We start from the raw sequence: 24,133 nt of genomic DNA, 5'->3' as shown, positions 1-24,133 counted from the left end.
TGAATGCTGCCCAATCTTACTTCATAGAACTGGTTGATGAAGCCTGGTGCCATCCACACATCGTCTTCTTCATAGAAGTAGGGGTGTTGAGGATCACTATATGGACCCCTCTCTTCTCTAACCACTGAGTGGACAAACGTTGAAAGATAATTAACAAATAATAAGCAAAGATGCTGTTGAAAAGCAGATACAAAATTTGAACCACATCAATATGATCAGAAAATGAAAATTGTTTAAACGAAAAAGGAGAAGAAAGGAAATTTTATTACTAGGTGGTACATGTAATTCATAGCAATTAAAAACCTTGTTGTGTGAAGTTCAATTGGTCAGCTGATCTATTTTATCAGTCAAGTCAGAAATTTGGAAAGAAAAAGAACAATAAGTGTACTAAACTGTCCTGGGAAAGCATGGTCTAAGCTACTGTGGGCATTGTAAATCAAATCCAAGCTTTCTAAAGCCATGAGTGATACTCTTTCAGTGTGCCAATTAGCTTATGGTTGGGAAGCATGAATAAGAGCAATAAGTGTACTAAACTGTCCTGGGAAAGCATGTCCAAGCTACTGTGGGCATTGTAAATCAACTACAAGCTTTCTAAAGCCACAAGTGATATTCTTTCAGTGTGTCAATTAGCTTATGCTAGGGAAGCATGAATTCTCAAAGAGGCAAGAACACTATTGTAATCCTCTCGTAAGGTAACATATGCTACATTAATTTGTTTGATTCAAGCATAAGCAGATGACGTGAAAAAATTTTAGATGAACACACTATTGAAACCCAGATGAAACCGCCCAGGAAAATAGAAGATCCTATGAATGTTAAAACCAAAAGAAGTTCTATGAAGCTCAGGATAACAGAAGGACTTTCATTAATTCAATAAAAGTACAAAACTACTAGGAATCTAACCAATAGGGAAGGGAAGAAAATATTTGAGTGCGCGCGTGCGCAAGGCTTTCAATATGAGAGACTTGAGGGATTTCAAACATACTTCCATCAGGCTTGTTGACAAACATGCGAGCCTTTGCAGCAGCCACTTCTGCTATACCACCATGCAGCTGGAAGTACAGAATGGAGGAGAGTTAGTAGTTAAAAAGCTAGTACATTTTCCTTGCCGAGCTGAAAGAAACTAAACAATGGCAAGTTATTCAATACCGCAGAAGTTTCGTCATCACAGCCCTCAGAATCATCCAACATTTCTCCAAAGTAAAATCTTCCCTGCATGCACATGGATAATGTAACTAGCAAGCAAAACAAAAAAATGTAGCAAGCCTTAGGGAACTAGAAAATTCTCCAAAAAGTACAATATCTGCACTTATTTCGCAACTAAAAATCCGAATATCTCTCCCCGTGGCCAAACAAAAAGAAAGACCAAGAGATAGATTTGACTTAATAATTTGAGTGCATATGTTGTCTATATTAGGCACCTACATAAACCGTACGCTCATTGACTTCATATACACCACATCCATGCATTCTTCCATGTTTCCATTGACCAGCATACCGATAACGACCTTTCTCCCTGGCATAAAAAGATAAGGATGACTCAGAGAGGGGGCACACAGAATGTGATGCTCAGTGAGAACTTACAACATCGCTCTTTCTAAAACTGAGGGAAAACAATGCTTAGTAACAACAGGCAACAAAGAGCTAACTAATAAAACTTACGGTTTTCTTCCAAATTGTTCACCCATTCATCATTATCATAAAATGGAATTTCATAGGTCCCATCAGCAAGATTATAACTATCTTCAATATCCATCTCAAGCCATTCTCTGTCTTCAGGGGACATATAATCCCTTGATATAATCTTCCCTTCAGCACGCATCTTCGCTTCAAGCCTAAGGACATGAGTAAAATCAGCCAACAGTATCAACAAAATAAGCTGTTGCTGACAATTGGCAATGCTAGAAGAACAGCTCAAAGTTGGAAATGCCTACTAAGCGGAAGATGTTGGAGATTACATGTTATTATGCATATATTTTAATTAACAAGTTTTCTTTTCTTTTATTGCTTTTTTAATTAAAACGCACTTAGTCTAAGTAATTCTTTAAATGGTTGAACAATACTTCCATGGATTTAGGATTAGCTAAAATGCTCTGTTTTGATTAAGACAAGGCTAGTTTAAGTTTTCAATTTTGATATGATAGAGTAATCCTATTTTAAGAGCAAAGTCTTTTAGATTAAGTAGGAACCCTCTCACTTTATGGTTGAGTGAGCCTTCTCTCCGCTTCATTGTTTTAAAATTAATGTTGCTCCCATCAAATAAAATAATTTCATAGGTTTATTCGACCTGTGATGCATCGTGAAACTTATTGACAAGTCTAGATGCTAGTGTCATACTTGGAACCAGGAGCAGTTCAACATCAGGAATATCAACTTCAATGACGCCATGACCCTCCATGTCATTTTGGAGCCATTCGCCTTCATACCTATGAATAGAAAAGGCATTCTGAAATGTTACACAACATGAAAAGGCAGAAGATATTTGGATAGATTAATGGATATTGGATAATAAGCTGATACAGCCAATGATAGCCAGAACATGCTGGAACAAACACAAGTGGAATGTATTGGCAATCAGCCTTACCCTATGGATGATAAAATACGAATGAAAGATAAGATATATCTTCAGGAAAGATAAATATTTATTGCATCTTGCTATGCATAATAACTTCATAAAATCTGTTATAGCCAATAAGAACAACAGTTATATACTATGTTTTCACAGTAATCCAGGAGATTGGAAGCATTCTCGCCAGGATGATGGCTAGGCTCATACCAACACCGAGGCTGTTCAATATACAAAATGGAACAGCAGACATAATGAAGTAAAGACAAACCTGACTAGCCCCTCTGGAGAAACATAACACCTTTTCCATGAGCATTATCATCCCAAACAGTGCCTTCATACCTTGGTGAAAAAGAATATTCTGGGTTAAGAAATATGGAAGTTAAGAGGGGGGGAGTATCAAAATAGCATCAGAGGTAATGATATAACCCATGAATTTGAGAAGCATTAATTAACACAACCCTAACATTTCGAACGAGTGCAATCAGAAATTCATGGAGACAGACCAAAAGGCTGACAGGTTTGTTAAATGTAATAGCATGCTACTGATCACATAGTCACCTCCCATCCAGTTTACCATGGGAAAATAAAATGTAGCAAGTGTCAAGCGTCATATGGTAATGCTGACGTCATAAAAGCAAAATAACTCAACCACTCAACGACTCTGACGGTACCATACTAATAACAGTAACCCAATTAGAGAAAATTTCAATCGATAGTATTAGCTTATAAATATGAACACATGCAACGTCTCCAAAAACGTCTTTAGCTTACTGTGTAAACAGGTTTAGAACAAAAACAGAAATTCAGTAATGTGACTTAGCACGCAAGTGTAGTGTTAATGCTCCATGATGATAATCGGTTTTATCAATAATAAATTCATAAACAAACGGAAGACGTAAAATCTACCACTTTAAATTCATAAATAACATTAATATTAAGTTCGAAATTATATGAAGCATGCAAGTTGCAACTTGAAAAAACGATGGAACTAACTGACTACTCCTAGTCAGCTTTTTAGTTAAAACATTCAGATAATCACTTCCCGACCTGATGCACTAAACCTTCCACAACATACTCAGTAAATGGTAAGTTACAGGTGAAAATTATACATACGAGCTGCCATCAGGAAAAATGTAGCTGACCCATTGGAGGAATTCCTCAATCCTATCCAACTCTTCAATTACGACGGCCTTGGGGGTAGATATGTCGAAATGGTTATCGGGTATCGCAGGATTGTACTTCCGGAATGGCACATAAAATGGGGCAATGGGTGGTTTCCTTCCGGCAGCAAGCTCCTCCCCGCACGTATCCCAATCCTCTTCATCTGCCCAAAAACCGGGTCCCAACCCGTTCCCCAATCCCAATGGACCATCCACCCCCAAAACTCCCCAAGTCTTCTTCCCTTCCAATTCTCTGGGTCTTTGGGGAAATCAAAGGGTCAGACTGTGCCCAAAATCTCTTTGTCCTCCTCCTCGTGCATGCTCTTCAATCGCTTGCTGTCGAGGACTTCCGAGAACAGCTCGAAGTTCGCCTCAGGAGTGTTCTCCAATTGGGCTAATTCCTCGCGGGATCGCCGGTAGGCCAGAGCGTCGCGAACGTCATTTCCTTCCTCATAATCTCCTTCGTAGGAAGAGTCATAGGAAGACTCCGACTCCGCGACTCCGCGTCCGAATCATTGTCAGAGTCTTCGGAAGAGGATAAGGGGGCATTTGAGGCTTGCTGCCGGTCAGTTGTCTTGGCTTCTTCTCGTTGTGACTCAGTGGCATTATCAGCAGAGCCTCCGTTTGCCATGTCCCGTCAGTGGCAGTAGCTGCGAAAGAAGCAGATAAGGTGAGTGAGACCAAGTAGAGTCAGCGACACTTCCGAAGTGAAGGCCTGGGTACGAGATTGAGAGGGTTTCGGTTTTGAACTCTTACGTTTATCACCCAGCTCGGTGTTAAACGACGCATACCCATATTCGACTTCTCGAATTGAACGGCGCTTCATCAACTGTCGTTTAAGCCGTGTCCCCAAAGGCAAAAATCAGGCCATTCTTCTCCCTCCATAATTTAGCGCCCCTTGTTCACTGATGCATAGGTTATTAATATTGTAGTACTCTATCTGATATCGAAATTGATATGAAATAAATTTTGCTCTGAAAAAACTTTGGGAAATGATACCTGATTATTTTAAACCAACAATAAATATAAATTTATCATGGCATGCTTTCTGGATTTTTCTAGACCTGCACTGCAACTGCAACTGCAACTGATTCAATCGACTCTGGAAGTAAAACATAAGAATGTTTAATTTTACCCCGCTAGTATTAAATATAAGAATGTAAATATGTTGTCCTGGATTGTTAAGGACAACAGAGCATTGAAACAGTGGAAGAAGGAAGATTTTTTTTTTTTTTTGCACTCTTCTTTCTTGGGATGAAATTACGTTATTCTATTGTCCAGATCAGACTTATAGTTTGGAAATTTAGGGGAATAGTACGATGTTATATAAAACCAGCCTATGAGCATTAGCCCTTGCAAAAGGTTGTGTTATATTTTTATTTTTGACCAGCAGGTTCTGTATAAACCTGTATGTGTGTGACAAATCTAAAGTTTAATTAGTTGCTTACCGGTTACAGAAACAAAGTACTTCTCAGAACTTACATGGGAGGATGGTGCCTCCGTTGCGTGGCCTTTTCACTTAAAGCAGTTAATTTTTAAAAGAATTGTTTGAATTATTTCGCATAATTAACCTCCTACATTAATTAATATCTTTAGTTTTTGTCACAGAAAACTTCATGTCATAAAATGACAATTAGTTAAGTACTCACTCTGGTCCTAATTATAAGACCCAATTGACTTATTTGAGGAGATTAGGAAGTAAGTTAAGTTGGTTATTTATAATAAATAAGTGTTGTCATTCCTAAAAATCCTTGCTAATTAAGTTATTGGCTAAAACTATCATTATTAGAAGGATTATCTTGGAAAAAAATGCATAAATATAAGAGACAAAATGGATTAGGTCTTATAATTAGGACCATAAAAGTCAATTGGGTCTTATAAAAGGACCGGAATATTTAAATTGAATGTCATTAGTATATAAATGAAAAGTGCGTCATGAAATTTATAGAAAGGCATGTCATTTACAAACGTCAAACTGCCATGCAAAAGACAGCATCTCTCAACATACCAGCGTCGTAGCCAACCTCGTTCGTTCATGTTATGTTTGAATTAGGATTTGAATTTGAACTCGATTCGTTATTCAGACACATAAAATCACATGGATTTGGAAAGTAAAATTTTTATCATAATTTATTTAATAGTTTAAATACTCCTCCGATCCTTAATATAAGACCCATTTAACTATTTGATTAGATTAAGGAAGTTAGGTAAGTTAGTTAATTATAAGAAAAATAACACATTTTTTCCAAAACACCATAATCATCTTTTTTAATACTTCCATCTTCTACTTGATTATAATTAATGGAGTATCTATAGGGATAATTTAGGAAAAATTAATAAATATGAAAATGAGTCTTATATTTAGGACCAAAACTAATTCAAGAATTGAGTCTATATTAAAGACCGGAGGAGTATGTAATTTATCACTAGAATTATTTCAAATTCCAGTCACCACTCCTCATAGTAGTACCAAAACATATGAAGAAGCCCCACAGGACAACTCATTTTTTATTGATGTGGCCTGAGCGACGAATTTTAAATATGAGATTTATAATACTACTTCCGGTCATAATTATAAAAGCTAGTTGACTAACTTGAAGAGATTAAAGAAATAAGTTAAGTTAGTTATTTGTAATAAATATGTGTTGTCTTTCATAAAATATCCTTACTAGTCAGGTTTATTAACTAGAACTACCATTATTAGAATGACTACTTTGAGAGAGAAAATGTATAAATATGATAAATAAAATAGATTCGGATCTCATAATCATAACCAAAACAAAAGTCAAATAAGGTTTTAAATTAATAACCGGAGGTAATAATATAAAATTCAAACCCAAATCTTTGCGTCCAAAGCCTCGTCTAGCTAGGAGTGTTTCACTACCCTGTTTCTTGAAAGAGGCTGCCTCGAATGCTTCATGGAGACAAGGGGGTGATGGGCATCAGCTTTCGCTCGCATTCTTCTATTCTATTATTACCAACTACCAAGTCAGTAGTTTTCTCTTAAAGCCTTTTCTGCCTTTATGACTGGAATCTATTCATTTATTTCCTTGGTTCCCTACAAACCAATACTATATTAAAAACACACACCAGCATATATTCATAGAAATATGTCTATAGCTATATTCATATCTTCTTCCACTGGTTACGACAACGTCACAGTCACATACTACCATCTTCCTCCACAATTCTAAGCCTAAGCAATCTATCTGCCATTGCCATTTCTACACAAATACCTTAACCCAGACGCCATGCCGTTTTATGTGATCGCTCACGCCCCGAGGAATCGTTTCTTGGGAGCTCTTGCGGCGCCCGAGCGTCTCAGCGGCTCCACCACCGAGTCTCGGAACCTAAACGGCAACGCCTGGCTCCTCCCTCTCTTCGACCTCACCACCGGCGTCGTGTCGTTCACTTCCTTACATAAATCCGCAACCACCCATCTCTGCTCCCGCTGCTCTTCTCTGTTCCTGCTCCCAGTTCTTAACTCGGAACCCGGTCCCATCTCTCCACTCGGTTCCTCAAGCACTAGTTTCGCGGCTTCGATCAGCAAGTCCAAGCAGTTATCATAACTCGCCCTTCTATTCCCTCCAAACGGCACCGTTTCACGCGCTTCTTCCTCGGGTTCTTTCCCTCCTGGATCCTCGCTGATCGGCTCCCTGAAACCCGTCTCCTTGGTACCGGAGACATCCGCACTGTCGTGACCGCCGTTGGTTTCTTCAACGCCGGAGGAATCGCTCGCAGAGCACTGGAATTCTGCGGCGCCGAATTGGAGATTGGAATCAACATCACTCCCTCTGGTGCTCGGAGAAGAGTTGGAGGGATCGTGTTTTGGAGTAAGAAGAGGTTGTTGTTGACAAGGAGGGACGGATGAAATCACTCGTAGAATCTTGAAGAAGCACATTTGAGCCTTGGAATAGCCATGGGGGGAGCAAGAATTGCGTACCGGGTAGGAAGCCATGCTTGCTTGAGGCCTTAAACGGAAAGCCGTCGTTCTTCAGCTGCCTTCTGCACTCTACTGGACTGGACCCATTGGAGCACGCGATGATCGGGGCAGGTTAGCGAGCTGAGGATGGAGCAAAAGCAGAGGGACAAACCAGAGCTATGACTTTACGACCATGACTCATAAATTAGCCTTTGGGCTTTTCCAACCAAATCGCCTCTCCGGCTCTCTCATGCTTTTCCCTTCTGTAAATTAAAAAGTAATATTTTTGTTGGCATTTCGAACCGCCTTTTCTTAGTTCTTTTAGCTTGGACAGTGGATGACGTGGCGTACTAGTCGCCCGCGTCATAGAATACGTGGCAACACATAACAATTGTTGCTTTTTTGACCAACCAATAAAAATTCTTGCTTTCTCTTGTATGGGATGGTTTGGGGCCAAGTGTGCGGCTTCAAGTTACTTTTCAGTTTTAATCGCACCCCGTAAAGTCTCAGATATTTTAATTTTTAAGCTTACAGATGGCTCCAACGTTATATTTGCAGATTCTACTTCCGAATGATGTAGGCTTGGGATTTAGTTTACTCCCTGGATCCTAACTGTGAAAAGTCCTACACCTGATACTTAATATAAGATTTTGTTTGGGTTTTATTTTGATTTTAAATATAAGACTCTAATTTATTTTGTCTATTATATTTATATATTTTTTCTCAAAGTAGTCCTTCTAACAATGACAATTCTAACCAATAAACTTGATTAGCAAGAATATTGTAAAGAAGATAATACATATTTATTACAAATAACTAACTTAACTTCTTTCTTTAATTTCTTTAAATTAATTAACTAACTCTTATAATTAGGATAAGAGGTACTACTCCTCTGGCCCTTAATATAGAACCCAATTATTGAGTTATTTTTTGTTCTAAATATAAAATCTATTTCTTATATTTATCAATTTTTTCTAAATTATCTCTATGAATACTCTCTCAACCATAATCAAGTAGAAGAGAGAGAAGGAGTATTAAGAAAGATGATTATGGTGTTTTGGGAAAAACGTGTCACATTTCTTATAATTAAATAACTTATCTAACTTCCTTAATCTAATCAAATTAATTAAATAGATTTTATATTAAAAATCGGAAGAGTAATTAATTCTAGAATAATAATCATGGAAGGATTCAGCAGGTCCTAACGAACAAGGGTTGGGTCGGGGTCGGGAGAGGTCTAGGTGATGAGGAGGAGGAAAGCCCAATAAGGAGGATAAGAGGCCAGAGAGTCCGAGAGAGCCCAACACGTATCTTAAGTCCAATGGCTGCTCCACCACTGCGGAGTTCTGACTTCTGACTTCACGTGTTATTTTATTAGTCTGCTTTACCATTTAGAGCCAAGCATCTACCTGTCTCTCACGGCAAGTCTTATCGACCCATCCTATGCTCTTCAACACGTCACAGACAGGCCTAGTTAGTCTAGTCAAATGCTGGTACGACTTAAAAATAACACCCTCCCATGCCGCCATCTCCATAGTTTTAATTCAATTGGACTAGTTTTTTAATACTGATTTATGAAATACGAGTTAACTACGTGAAACGTAGGCTTGTGTGAAAGTGCTTGTGGGCACACTTATCCAAGCAAGAGGTTGAGTTTCAAGATGCTTTTCTTCTTCTGCTTGTTTTTCAAACCCAGAGTTGGAAATGCTCCAAACAATTTACGATATTCATTGCCAGTCATGCTTCTTTTGACAGAATGGATTCTTGTGCGTGTTTCTTCGCTTGTTCTCAGTCAGATCATCATTGTCTCCTTCTCTTCACTTAATTCTGCACTTGTCATTCTTGTTCTTTCTTTCTCTTAGTTTTCGGTCATGTCTCGCTCAATATATCTGTATATCAATACATACAATATAAAATATATTTAAAAAAACAAAAAACCAAAGTTATTTGTCTGCGAACAAACGATTTTTTTACCGCTGAAACCTACATCAAGTAAATTATTTGGCGGAACTCTGCTATATATGTGCATCTGACAGTTCTCGTGCACAAATTCTCAGTCATGTTTAGCATCTGGCAGAAATTAATTAATCTCTCTCTTACAAGCTTTTCTCTCCTAATTAAGTTTACTCCTAGAAAGTAGCTTAGAAACAATTTCGCAGGACCTTAGAAAGGCACACGTAAAGGCTTTCGCCTAGCTGTTTTTCACCCAATATAATCTTCATATCGTAGATGAGAAACACCAAATAGCTGTTCATATATATAATAACAACGATGATGCCACTTTTGGCAAGCAATTATTATATCATAGATCTGTAGCCAGCTTAGCTTATTAAGTTGATCCACTCTCAAGCTTACTCAATTTCAGTGCTTATGGTGCTGCGTGTAGATATAGTCTAGGTGAGCTTCCATAGTCATCCTTCTCTCCAAGCACTCTTCATCTCCACCATTGCAATCCTCCATCCCCATCAACTTCTGCAACAACATTAATCCAGCACAAAAATCACCGTAACTGGCCATGCCACATTCATCTGTAAAGAAGAAACGATGGATTTATATACAGTAATTGCTTACTGCTATGGGCTCACTGCCTTCTAACGCCGACACAGAGTTCTCCCCCGACACTTTAAGAGACTTCATACTCAGCCCTGCAGAAACCATGTTCACGATATAATTTCCAAACATCACATTTCAAGAGCGTACATAGGGATAATTAACTAACTAAACCGGGGGAGGGGGGGAACCGTGTACTTTGCTGACCTTTTTGGGTAGTTGATAAACGAGCAGATAAGCCGTAGGAGGAGGATACAAGGAAGAGAATGAAGAGGAGTAGAGCAGCGGGGTGAAAACTTGGCTTCATGTTTTCTCAAATCTCTGCGTTTGTGCCTCTAAGAGAGAGAGAGAGTTTGGAAGATGAAGTTTAAAGGGACAGGGGAAGTGAAAATAAGCACGTGCGAGGTAGAAAAGTGTTTGTTTTATATGAGAAAAAATTTATATCAGTTGGTGTAAAAACAAATACTTGTAGTGTATTTCAAACACCCTGCAAAGAACGGAACACTTTGTGTTACTGTTAATACAGGGAAAGAGGAAAGAAGAGGACAGGAAAGGACAGCGAAATATAATGCATTGAAAAGCAGCTAACGAAATTGCGTGTGAAAGAGTATGAGATATGATGTGTGAGTGAGATACGTAAAGAAGACAAAAGATATATGGAGAAAAGGGAAGGTGATAATGGGCAGGGCACTGGGGAGTTGGGGGTCTGCTATTTGTGGTTTGGTTGTGATTAAATTAATTAAAGAATGGGTGGGGGATATTAAAAGAAGGAAGCATTGTGATTGTGATTTGGATATATTGCCGTTGGGGTGGGATTGGGAGTCGCCATTTATTTATTTAATGTTTGGGGATAGAGTCAGAAGAAATCAAAATTGAGGATTGGAATATGAAAAGCATTAATCTTTTTAGAATGGTGTGAGGAGTGAAATGAGAATTGAAGTTGAATTGGTGAACAGCGGAATGGACAAGTCTTGTTGACTCCCCAGTCTGCTGCTTTTCTGGATTTTCCTCCGCCCTCCTCAATCGTCATGACTCCAATCCCACGTGTGTGGGTCCCCGCCTTTCCTTTTCAAATTTCTTTCTTTATTTTTTTTAAATGAAGCCTATTATTATTATCATTATTGTATTGAATACTTTGGAAAAAAATAATTTTACTTAATTTTTAGTTATTTTTGGTTTGATCTTTTATAATTTTCAAATGGGGTGAATTGAAGTCATCGCCCTTTCCATATTTAAATTATTATTTTCCCAACAAATATGTAGAGGGAATATTCTTTTTTGTGGAAAAATAAAACGCCCTTTATGACAGCTTGCTTTTGCTTTTTCTGGCTTTTACGAAATTCGATGCGAAGAAATATGTAAATGTGGTAAAAATGCATCTATGGAGGGCAAGTAAAGCAAATTCTGCGTGCTCCTCTTCTTATGGCCAGAAAAAAAGATATTATTTTTGTTTAAAAAAAGAGTTGGGTGGTATTCTTTTTTTTTTTTTGGTGCTTTCTCATGCTGAAAAGTGAAAGCAGCATTCTTATCATCTTCACTTTGTGGATTTTGGATGCAGATATCCGAAAGAATTTAGTGGAAAGAAACCAATCGAGGAAATTAATGAGGAATCCATAACTGATTGCAATAAAAAGCAAGCTCATGTATGGGAAAAAAAATACTACTATTACTATAAAACATTAACAAATCCTATTATCCACGAGCTATGGAGAATGTTGTTAGTTTCACACATTATACGTAGTACATATAAAGTTTATTTTGTTTTTAATCTTAATTTTTAACTGGTGGAAGTTAAAACTTAAAGGACTCCGTTATGTCTTCATTTATTCAGGCCAAAAAAAGTTATGTGTTTATTTATATCTTATGTTCTTTAAAGAGGTAAAAATATCCAAACTAGGGGGAAAATAATATACAAATGGGCGGGGAAATTATACGCACTTCTTCTTTTTTTCTTTTGGGTACAATAATATACACTTCTTCAGTATTGTGCTGGTTTCACGTGCGAGAAAAGGGGCCTTTTTTAAAGTTCCTCTTTGGACCACTCGGGAGGAGGGAATTGAATCATTCTGATATCATGGAATGCGCCAAATCACTGTCGAGTGATTATTTGAAGAAGTCAAATTTACGGTCGTGCCATTGAATTTCTCACTTCTGTAGGCATAGATGGGGGTAAAAATTTCATATCCACCCCCCCCAAAAAAAAACAATGTATAAAAAAATACTACCTCTGGTCCTTAATATAAGACTCTATTTGATTTTTATGTTGGTCCTAAATATAAGACCCCAATCCATTTTGTCTCTCACATTTACTCAATTTTTTCCAAGATAGTCATTCTAATAATTATAGTTTTAGCTAATATACTTGATTAGTAAGGATATTTTAGGAAAAACAATACATATTTATTACAAATAACTAACTTAACTTTTTCTTAATTTCCTCAAATTAGTCAACTGGCTCTTATAATTAGGACCGGAGGTAGTAACAAATAAAAAAATCAACTTGTTGGTTTTGGTCAAAACAACTTGTTTAATTTAAGTGGGCAAAAATATAATCTATTTACTTAGCTTTATATATTTAACATTTAATATTGATATTATGGTACTGATTTTCTTTTGTTTTTTTTTTTTGAAAAATTAATTTGCAAATCCTTCTAATTTATCTTGATTTTGAATTAGATCCCTCAATTTTTTTAATTCTTTATTGGATTCTTTAACTTTTTATTATTAAATTTATTAGTTCTTACCGTTAAATACATATTGACACCGTCAAATATCTAGCTTAGACGCTCAGGCCTGACTAAGCTCTCCCCTCCTTTTTGCTCCGTGTTCAGCATCATCTCTTCCCCCAACATTCTTCCTATTTGAAAATGGCTCGCCGTTACTTCCCACCTCTGCATAAAACCTTCCCTTCCTTTAATCACAGTCACCCAGACTACTTTACCTATTCCCCTGGTTCTTGGTTGGGGGCTCAACTTCCTAACCCCGATGTCTTTAAGGAGTGAAATAAAAAGTAATACAGAAGATCCACAACCTATGGAAAACATCACGTGTTTGGTTAGGCTCATTTGATCGCCTCCTGCTTTCGCTTGCGGGTCTCGTTCGCCACAAGAATTGGTCTTATTGAGTGATGGGATAAGAACTTTCATTAATTAAAAGACTCTGTTTAACTCTGTCTACAACACAAAAAACAGAGCCACCATCAACAGTGGCTATCGCTGGGAACTTCAACGGTAACCGAGTATGCTCTAATTGGCAGACCACCAACCATGTTTACTGCCGCATGTGTGTGCTCCAAAGCCAACATTCATCCTTTTATTTCACCCATCGTTTTTAACTTTTGGGTATTAAATATATATAATATACACGTAGCAAGCAAAAACAAAGAAGATGTGTGTCCTGTTTGCGGATTAGGGTATGTATAATGCATGTGAGTTATGTTCAACAAAACTTGGAATTAAGCCACAGTAACCTCTTCCTCAAAATCACAAGAGATCATTGGATTTAAAAGTCAGGGTGTGAAGGGATGGCAAGTCACTTTCAAGTGGGGAGAATGTTTGGAAGGAAATTGAGCAATGAGCAAAAAAGAGAGGAGGCTCTGCTCAAGCATGAGCATCTAAGCTAAATTTTTAACGGTGTCAATATGCATTTGAAGCTAAGGACTAACAAGTTTAGCAATAAAAAGTCGAAAGATCCAGTAAAAAGGAAAAAAGTTGAGGGACCTAATTCAAAATCAAGATAAATTAGAAGAATCTGTAAATTAATTTCTCTTCTTTTTTTTTCGCCCTTCAAAAAGTATGATCCGTGGTTGTCTCGGCCTCTACGACACTGGTGGGTTTAGCATTAGCAAAATTTACGAAGACAAAACAAATCGGAATGAAAGGAGAGGGGGACGCGAAACTGATTTGGGCTTTGACTTCACCGCCACCGGTGAGATGGAGGCCCACTTTAGGTTGTCCTCAACCCAATGGGTCCACGTAATGGACGATCTCAACTGATTTTCTGGACCACTCTTGTGGGCCTCCCTCCTTCTTTCCTCCTCCGGAAAAATGGATCAGGGCCACCGAACAGAAAAAATTAGTTCTTTGACATGTGGAGTGCAAGTTTTTAATTAATTTACTCCCCTGATTCTCTAAACGTAAAACCTGTTTTATATTACTCCTCCGGTCCTTATTATAAAACCCCAGTTGACTTTTTATTTGGTTCAATTATAAGACTCCAATCCATTTTGTCTCTTATATTTATGCATTTTTTTCCAAGATAATCCTTCTAATAACGATAGTTTTAGTCAATATACTTAATTAGCAAGGATATTTTAGGAATGACAACATTTATTTATTATAAATAACCAACTTAACTTACTTCCTTAATCTTCTCAAATAAGTCAATTGAGTCTTATAATTAGGACCGGAGGAGTATTTAAATAATGATAGCACTGATCGTTCATGCCAATTTTTTTTTAAACCATTTACAATGACGGTCATTAACAGCATGAGGTTCTAAGATCGAAACCTGTAAAATCCCACTTGCGGATAATTTTTCATGTTATTATCAAATTACAGTGTCATTCAAGTGTTCGTGGTATATTCGATGTTTGTTTTGTTGCGGGAGGGACCACCCAGCAGCAGCATTATTATTTTTGTCATTTATATGGTGGGGGAAATATGGGCATGAATTATAGTACTAAATGGCATGAAATATGAATCGTCAAGTTCTGCGAGTTTCTGGGTGAGGCTCACATGGTGGTTTAACATTAATTGCGTTTTTCTTATGAATTACTACTCCGGTCCTAATATAAGAGTTAGTTGACTAATTTAAAAAAATTAAGAAAATAAGTTAAATTAGTTATTTATAATAAATATGTACTTTTTTCTAAAATATTGTTGTTAATCAAGTATATTGGTTAGAACTATCATTATTAGAAAGATCACCTTAAGAAAAAATGTATAAATATGAGAGAAAGAGTAGATTAAAATATTTTATTTAGAATTAAAACAAAAATTAAACAAGATTTTATATTAAAAATCAGAGATAATAATTAATAATTAATTCAGTGATGGCATGTAGTGACGTCCTTTCCCTTTCATTAAGTTCGTTCACAACCACCGCAGCACTGCGTCCAGGCAATGAGAAGTTTCACAATTCACACTCATTGAACCCACTTTCTCGTGATTACACATTGTAATGACTGCCCCTCACGTGTCACTCTTTCATCTATTTTTTATCGGATATCTCTTATTTATGCCGTATTTAGTATCCCAATAATTTTTTTTTTTATAGTGTTTTCAGCGTTATAATCTTGTTTATGATGTATTCTTAGAATGATAGATGTAATGGAAAAATAATATTAGAGGGTGTTAAAATCACCCAAAAAATAACATCAGAATGCTGATACACCATAAACAATATTAATATGTTAGATGTATCCGAAAAATAATATCAAGATGTTATTAAAGCTGAAATAAAATACCAAGTGTCGAGGGTTCGATTCTTACCTTGGACATGGAAAAGCTTTAAAACTCCGGGCCAGCTGTCCTACCCATCGAGATGTCTACAAGCCAACGAATGGATTAGTCACCGGGTCCACCGATGAATACCCTGATGTTTCATAAAAAAAACAAAAGCTGAAATAAAATAATAAATCATACCGTATAAAAATTTTATGTCTGCATCAAAAAATTTCATTTAGAGTTTTCCCGCAAGTTTTATTATGAGCTGAAGAAAACATTGTTATGAATCAGTATGATTTTCCTTATATTTTTGTCAATTTTATCTCATATATAATGATGATAGTAATGGTAATAGTAATAACAGTAACAACAACACAATTAAATATAAGGAGAATTGCACTCAAATCTTAAAAAAAGAAATTAATTATCATAAAATTTATTGACAGGTGAAGAATAAGAATAAACAACGACAAATTTGAAGATAGCGAATAACAAAAAATTCAGATTGATCATTCATTACTGAAATTTTTTTAATAATTAAATTTTTTTCCTTTAACATCTCTTGATAATTTCCCTTTATATGTATGTATCTTAATCTAACAAAAACAGAGAAGTCATTTTCATCATCATTACACGGGGTCCCACTCTTCGTGTCTCCGACCTTAACCACTCCGCATCTCATATCTTGCCCCCCACATCAACAAAATTAAATCTCACTTTATTTCCACCCTTCAATCAAATATGAAAACAATAAAAGTGCATGAACCTGGAGGAGTCTTTCATGGAAATGCCGGAGGAGGTTACGTGGAAATGGTAAAAAAACACACACACACACAGTGTGTGAAAGAGCAAATATGATATCTTCCACGAAAAGAGACTAAGTAATTGTGAAAGCGAAGAAGATGCTTTTCAATGCAATTTCCATGAAAGATGCACCCGAAAAGATTTCCCTTTCAATGGTGTTTCTTCCACACATTCAAGCGTTTGCCTTATGAGTAATGATTTAACACCCGGATTGAATGGGACGGCATCAGAAAATTAGAGTGTCTTTCAAACAAAATTATCATTTTAGAGCTTCTAGCTGTGATTTAAAGGTGCTGAGCATTTTTATATAAGACGGTACAAAACTTTCTTCGTATATTTACTTCGTATTTTATAAATAACAGTTGAAACATTTTTTAAAAACCATTCTAAACAAACCACCATTCTATTCATTTGCTTTGTTAACCTAGTAAGTATGGAAAGATTAGAACTACTATTTTTTATTCAAATTATATTTTTCTGGCTTGGCTTTGTTCACCTCAATTTTGTTGATCAGGCTAACCATGTAATTTGCTTTTTGATTATGACAGAACCGTAATAAATACTAAATTGCTATTCAAATATGCTGTTCTTGTTAATTTGTTTAATAGTGATTTTTAATCCTTGTCCCATTGAGCAGACTCACTTACCTGGTACCTAATATAGGGGGTGTTTGGCAAGATGAAAAAATGATTTTCAAAAGCACTTTTTCACAAAACGAGACAGACTCCTCCAAATATTTATTTTATATACCGTAAAAATACTTTTAAAATCATAATTTGACTTCCATCCAAACATTCTAATAGTCATAGAGGGTCAAACATGCAAACTCACACATAAACAAAATCTAAAGAGATGCTAAACATTACAAAGTTCAACCAAATGCTTATTATTTGAATAAATAGTTATAATTCAAAAATTGAAGGCGAGGAACTTGGACCCATCATTCTCTCTTGTAAGTTTATTTTCTTTTTAAAAGAAGTAAAAATAAAATATACATTAATATTTGAATAAAACGAAAGGCCAATTTAAGTTTATTTTAAAGTTGCGTAATAATAAGTTGATACTTCAATTTTTTTACCAATATTATATATGACACCATTATTTATTTATTAATTATGTCACCAGTTTAACTGTTGATGTAATCAATTTGAAGCGTGAAATCTGCGAGGAATTGGCTTTTTAGCTTTTTAATTTAACACTTTGTTTAATATTTGCTTATAAATGTCATTTTGATGGGTTGATTTCAGTGACACCAACTGTCCAATTCTCTTAAAAAACTCCAAAAGGTGACATCGAAATTTTTTCCAAACGGAAGCTACTGACGTTCTTCGTCTCCAACAACCCTCAGCCACGCTTAAAATATCCTTCTTCTGTGGGCACCCACTCTTTCCAATTTTGTCCTCAAATTTTACTATTCCTGAAATCACCCCAAGCGAATTACACGCTCTCTAGTATTTACGTATATTCACAAATAGAATAGATGAAATATATTTTGTTAAAATTATAATATGTACTACCCTGCTTGAATAATCCTCCCGGTTTAAATCATTAATTAATGTAATAATTTAAGAGACCCGACTTCATAATTTATTAAAGAAAATTGTTATATTATACATTTTTTCTTATTAAATAGTATCTTTTTTTTTTGGGGTATCGTATCCAACATAATATATTAATATCTTACCATACACACCTACCACACCACAGCCCGGCTCATTTTCACGCTCTTCCCTTCCTCACCAAACCCTCTTTCTCTTAGTTTGATATAATTATCTTCCATCATACGCTATTATGTTTGCTTAATCATCACCTTCGTATTATTTTAAGCATAATTAGTAACTTCGTCAAAATCCTCATCCTCCATCTATATACGTCATTATCTCTTCCTTTTTGTATTCTTCCCCACATTCTGTTCTTCTTTTTCTGGATTGCTTTCTCCGTATTTTTAAAGTAAATTTAAAAATACTTTCTGTGTAATTTTTGTCAAACTTAATATACAAATAACCCCATTAAATTATAACAACTTTACAACATCAATCTTATGTTTTGCTTTATTATAGCATATATTGTCATTGATCCCTACATAAATCACTAAATTATGTGCATAACTTTGTTATTTCTCATCAACTTTTTTATACTGTGGGGTAGTTGCCTAACTTTTTATATCCCTATACATTTTGATTTTGCCTACACGAAGGAGATATAGACAGGGAGATGTGATTATTTGAATTATGTAAAGTCTGATCACTGTAAAACAATATAATATTAAACAGAAAATCCTAAGTTAACGCTTAGCCCCGCTCATCACGACACGTCCAAAATAATTAACAACCTGCAATGTCCATCAAGGCACTTCATGAAAAGAGGATGGATTGAATTTGATGAATCCTCTGTATAAGAAGGGATTTTGAAGAAATTGATGTGTCTTCACTAGGTTTGAAGAAGAAGGGTATTAAAAAGTTAAAGAAAAGGGTTGGTGCAACTAAGAAACGAAGACCAAGCCTTGGAAGAGAGTCTAAATTTTCAAGCTTTGACTTCCCCTGGCAATCATTCTTGACTTTGGGTTGGTGAGAAAACCTTCTTCCCTAAGCCTTCTATCTTGAAGCTAGAGAAAGCCCTTCACTTGTACTGAATATATTATACGTTTGACATCTTTGATCACAATTTACAAGTGTATATGGAGCTTTCCTAAAAGTTGGTGTCCGTTTTTGTATTACGTGGCCGGAGCATGTGGAATTATAGAATTCAACCTACTCATCCGATCTTAAATATAAAACCCTTATGCTTTAACATAAAGGTATTATATTTAGGACAGGAAGAGTATTTTGGTTCAAGTTTGGCCTAAAAAAAACCTATTTTCATTCAAGGACCTCACTAACTCTAAAAAAAAAAAAACCCAGATTAGGGTGGATGCATATGCCAAAAGGCTTACGCTAACATAAGTAAAGAAGGGTGGTTTAATTAGCGGATAAGTACTTAAAAGAATATTTACGGCCCCTTTTTTGTAACTAGAAAAGGTAGATACATTAATTAGTGACCCATCTTGGTGATTCTAAGCCAATAAGCTCATTATCAAGGCAACAAATGATGATTAGTCGAACGTGATGCCACTAAATATACACAACCACCAAATTGCACCTCCCAATTCTTAATGACGCACTTGGGCACCTAAATCGAACTTTGAGAGATCACTCTCAAACTGGCTTTTCCCCACTGAATATGCCAGTGCTCCTTAATTCTAAGAGTACTTTTATATGAAGACAGAAGTGGTGACAAAGACAGACGGCAAACGTTGAAAGAAAGAGACAAAAAACTAAATGGAGCATTAATTTAAAACAATACATAGCTCAGTACCATGTATATACTCACACACACGCTTTGGTCGGAAAATACATGATTGAGTATAAGAATAAAAATGCGAAGTATAAAATGATTAACCAACTCTAACTGCTCTCATGTACACTTTTTTGATCCCCCAAACATAAAAATATTCATCAAACCAACCAAATACACTTAACGGGGCCGTTTCGTTCCCCTGAATTTTCAGCATGGTGGCTACCTACCACATTTTGACCAAAATCTACCACCTCACGCTCTCCATCTCTATGTACAATTCTAGTGTTCAGAACCCCACTCCTCAAGTTTGATCCCTTTCAAGCGCACAACACTTGAATTTCGCAATTTTCCTCATAAATTAATTAAGTGAATCCAAAAAACATATACGGGTAACAAATCGAAATACGTCAAAGAGAGCTGTAATAACCTCTCTTCTCGTTTTAATCTTCACAGATTGCAAGATGTATGAAATATTTTTATATTCTTTACTTTCTGGGGAATTTTTAGTGTGCAGAGAGACTTTGCTAATCTCCCATGGGACAAGGGGAAGAAGAGGGGCTCCACGGAGTCATGTCCATGGGATAGCTCCCCAGCACCCTCAAGAAGGAAGTGAATTCCTGAACCTCTGCTAGGGCATTCTGAGCCCTAACCTCTGCCATGGAAGCTTCGAAATCAACGTAGAACATATACTCGAAGTGCTTCGCCGTCCCCACATTCGCATCGTCCACCACCCTAATCGGACGGCTCCGGTGAGGCCTCGACTCAATCTTCGTCAAGCTAATGTTCCTGAAGGCAAAGGCCGATAGAACCTTGAACAGTACCGATGTCCCCTTATCGTGCGCGAACACTATGCTTGTCTTGAAGGGCCTGTCCGTCCGCGGAATTATGGGTTCCCGGGCCAGCATCACAAACCGGGTCACGTTACTCGGGTCGTCCTGGATTCCATCCGCCAAGACCTGCAATCCGTACAGCTCGGCCGCGCGTGCACTCGCGATTGCCGCCGTGTCGCGCAGGTTGTTGGTTGCGATGAATTCCGCCGCGCCGGCGGTGTCGTCCACGGCCTCGCGGGCCACGTTGAGGCCGAGCTTTGTTAGCGAGTGCTCACACTGCGCGAGGGCTTGCGGATGCGAGATGACGCGGGTTAGATATTCCTTTCGAACTCCCGGCAGCGCAAGAAGGCAGTGGTGCACGGGAAGTTGGACCTCCCCGACGATGTGAAGCTGGTGGCGGAGGAGGAGATCGTAGTTCCGGTGGATCGAGCCGCCGAGTGAGTTTTCCACCGGAAGAACTGCTCGATCGGCGATCCAGAGCTGTACAGCTTGGAAAGCTACCTCGAATTGGTCACAGGGAATGGCTTCACAGTTCGGATAGGCCTTGCCGGCAGCCGCTTCGGAGTATGCTCCGGGAACACCCTGGTAAGCCACACGGAGCTGCGAGCCATGCATCGGAGCAGGGGAGAGATCCGAAATCGTGAGCGGCTTCGGCGGAGGCGCCTTGTTACTGTCGCTACCTTCTAAGTTACCGATGTGGACGAGGTTGAGATCCGTGACGGCGGCCTTGTGGCCGTTGATGGCGGCGACGTGGTCAGCGGTGCCTCCGTTGGAGTCGGCGGAGGGTTGTTGCTGAGAAACAACCTTACTAGCTAAGATGGCGCAGGAGCTCTGCCAATCAGCCTTGGAGGAGATGAAGCCGGAATGAAATCCAGCAGATTCGAAGCCATAAGCGCATTTAACGGAGAATCGGGTCGGATCAGCCCGATGCGGCGAAGGGCGGGTCTGGAAGAGGTAGTTCAGAGAATGGGAAGGGTGAGACGAAAGAGCCTGCATGTCGAGCCGAAGAAGAAGAGGAGTTGAAAAGGGAAAAATAAAAGGGAAAAAGAGAGGAGAAGGGAGAGAGAGAGATGGAAGCTTGGTGTTCTCTTGGAGAAGGGAACGTCAAGCTGAGAGAAGAAAGGGAGGAGGGAGAGGTATATATTGTGTAGGAAGCGGCGCAAGCCTTAGAAGAAAGTGTGGTGTGCGCGCGATGAGGCCGTTCGTTCGTTCTCACACCTACCCCCCCCCCTTTTCCCCTCCCTCGCTCTCTCTCCTACATGTTACATTACATTACCTCCCTCTGATAATGATACTTTCCGTTTTTTCTCCCCAAATATGTCACCTTTTTTAAATTATTACAATTTTCAGAGTTAAAAATCATTAAAACCAACTTTTTCTGTGTATATTCATAATTGCAATTTTTCTGAAAAATTATATTCCCTGCGTTCTTCATTATAATGGCATTTCAGCTACTTCTTAAGCATCCAGAGATGTAATTATTTGAACTAAAAGTAATTGACTCGTCAATATTTTATATCTCTCTTCCCTAATTAATTAACTCGAGAACACCCCCGTTGGTGAGAATATTTCTGTCAAAAAATAGACAATGTAGAGGATAAATTAGAAATGGGTTTCATAAAAAAGAAATTTGCAAGTCAAACTCACCCAAAAAAAAACACTTTTATGGTTAAAGACAGGAGTACCCTACTACTGTATGATTTGTAAAATTAGGTTTGTATTAATATAATCTCTGATCATTTAAGTTTGTTTTTATTTTAGTTTTGATTTCTCAAATTTTAAACCATAAGTTTTAGTCCTTCAAGAAACAGAATGGTATAAGTTTTTGTTAGATTATAGGGATTAATGTTATAAATGAAAAAAAAACACTTAAGAGATCAAAATCTAAAAATTGAAATTTGAGGGACTAAAATTAAAATAAAAACAAAGTCAAAAGACCAAAATTTGTATTAACTCATTAGGTTCATATATAATGGGGGGAAAAGGACAAAACCTGGGTACATTTACTTTTGTTTATTAAGTTTAATTTTTTAATCAAGTCTTGTCGCATGTGATTTTCATTATTCATTATCACTCTTAGTCATTTTAGTGTAGAGGGTAAAGTTGAAGGTAAGATTCAGAATTCATCTGATTAATCGTCGATAATTAATATATGTAGCGTATAATTATAAGACGCGATCGATATTGTTTAAAACTCACACGCAATGCCTCTTATTATGGATGTTATGGGTTTTGTTCGCTCCTAAGGGGTGACCAAAAGCAAATTATTGATGTAATTTAAACGGCGGGCAATAATTATTCATATTCATTCTCCCAAAACCTTACCCCACATTTAAAAAAAAAAAAAAAGGTTTGCGAAATCTCCAATTATAGAACCCGTTTGGAATAGCTTATAAGTAGCTTTTCAATAGTGATTTACGGAATATGAGAAAAGTATGTGAGATGAGTTTTGTCTCAATTTACGTGAAATGTGCTTATAAGATATTTTTACTGTTCTGCCACACGGAGCCATAGTTATTGTGTTGCCTGTGTAAGTTAAATAATGAGAATTTCTTAATGCGGTAAACAGATAATATCCAACATTTAGTTTGTTGGTAAACAGATTATCATCAGGGGCTCATGTATGTATTACCCAGAAAAAAATGTGACGGATATTGGACCAACGTGCCAAATCGCCAATTATGGATAATTGTCCAAACTCATTGGCGCCACAATTTCTGGGTCTCTTTTTGATTCATTGCCATTTCGTGCTTCGTGTCTGGGCAAATGTCTGTTTCTTCCAGTCCACATGGAAGCCACCTAATGCCAGGCAGATGACAATTTGAGGTTCAAACACGTGACAGACTTTGTTGGGATGCAGTTAAATGTTAAAATTTCTTTTACATATTCTTTTTACTGTAATAAAAAGTACTAACATTTTTTGGTTCAAAAATTGTAAAATATACGTAACGATCTCATAACTAGACTGTTTTTTGCCCTCGCTGTGAGAGCCGTTAGAATTTTGGCTCTGCTCTCATCTGCGATCAAGGGTGTGTTTGGGTGACACCCCAACCATGGTTTGGGGAATAAATCACCCAAACACCCCCTCCAAAAACCAAAACTATAGTTTTGGAAAAAGCAAAATTTTTTTGCTTTTGGAGAAAAAAGGGAGAGTGTAAGGGCCTATATGATATGTATCTTGTTATTTTTTTTATAAACATATTTTTTATAAATATATTTAATCTTATATTTTATAAATATATATACACATTAATTATTTATTAATTATATTATCTTATGTATTATTAATTATGTTGGTAGAAAACATATTATTAACAATTTTATTTCTTCAGATTAAAATATATCATAAAATCTATTTTTTCTGTAATTATCATATTAACTTATATCTTTTTTTTAGTAATTTGTATATATAAAAGGTGCTTCTGATAACAACTATCCAAACATTCTCACTTCTCAGAATCACTTTTTTACAAAATCTATTCTTCACAGAATCTATTTTTCCCAGAATTTATTCT

At 36.9% G+C, this 24,133-nt stretch overlaps 3 protein-coding genes and 1 pseudogene across 3 annotated transcripts; all 4 read right to left on the bottom strand.

The window, feature by feature from the left end:
- Window positions 1–20: 20 nt before the first annotated feature.
- On the bottom strand, window positions 21–4,241 carry LOC114733371 (protein TIC 100-like; annotated as a pseudogene).
- Window positions 4,242–6,557: 2,316 nt separating this feature from the next.
- Window positions 6,558–14,174, bottom strand: LOC114733354 (uncharacterized). The gene is made up of 2 exons (XM_028920816.1): window positions 14,163–14,174; window positions 6,558–7,741 (listed from the first exon to the last, which is right to left on the bottom strand). Exon 2 carries the CDS (start codon window positions 7,685–7,687, stop codon window positions 7,001–7,003), a length of 687 nt encoding a protein of 228 aa, XP_028776649.1. The 5' UTR covers window positions 7,688–7,741; window positions 14,163–14,174; the 3' UTR covers window positions 6,558–7,000.
- Window positions 9,736–10,624, bottom strand: LOC114733363 (putative phytosulfokines 6). Its single transcript, XM_028920827.1, has 3 exons — window positions 10,409–10,624; window positions 10,223–10,296; window positions 9,736–10,123 (listed from the first exon to the last, which is right to left on the bottom strand). Exons 1-3 carry the CDS (start codon window positions 10,506–10,508, stop codon window positions 10,013–10,015), a joined length of 285 nt encoding a protein of 94 aa, XP_028776660.1. The 5' UTR covers window positions 10,509–10,624; the 3' UTR covers window positions 9,736–10,012.
- Window positions 14,175–20,125: 5,951 nt separating the features above from the next.
- LOC114733382 (arogenate dehydratase/prephenate dehydratase 6, chloroplastic-like) lies at window positions 20,126–21,715 on the bottom strand. Its single transcript, XM_028920846.1, has one exon. It carries the CDS (start codon window positions 21,612–21,614, stop codon window positions 20,313–20,315), a length of 1,302 nt encoding a protein of 433 aa, XP_028776679.1. The 5' UTR covers window positions 21,615–21,715; the 3' UTR covers window positions 20,126–20,312.
- Between the last annotated feature and the right edge of the window lie 2,418 nt (window positions 21,716–24,133).

The sequence above is a fragment of the Neltuma alba genome, unplaced genomic scaffold (genome assembly GCF_004799145.2).
Source record: "Neltuma alba isolate B1F8T4 unplaced genomic scaffold, ASM479914v2 tig00002590_pilon, whole genome shotgun sequence".
Taxonomy (NCBI): Eukaryota; Viridiplantae; Streptophyta; class Magnoliopsida; order Fabales; family Fabaceae; genus Neltuma; species Neltuma alba.
The sequence above is the reverse complement of the archived record's forward strand: the minus strand, read 5'-3'. Positions and strand labels throughout refer to the sequence as shown.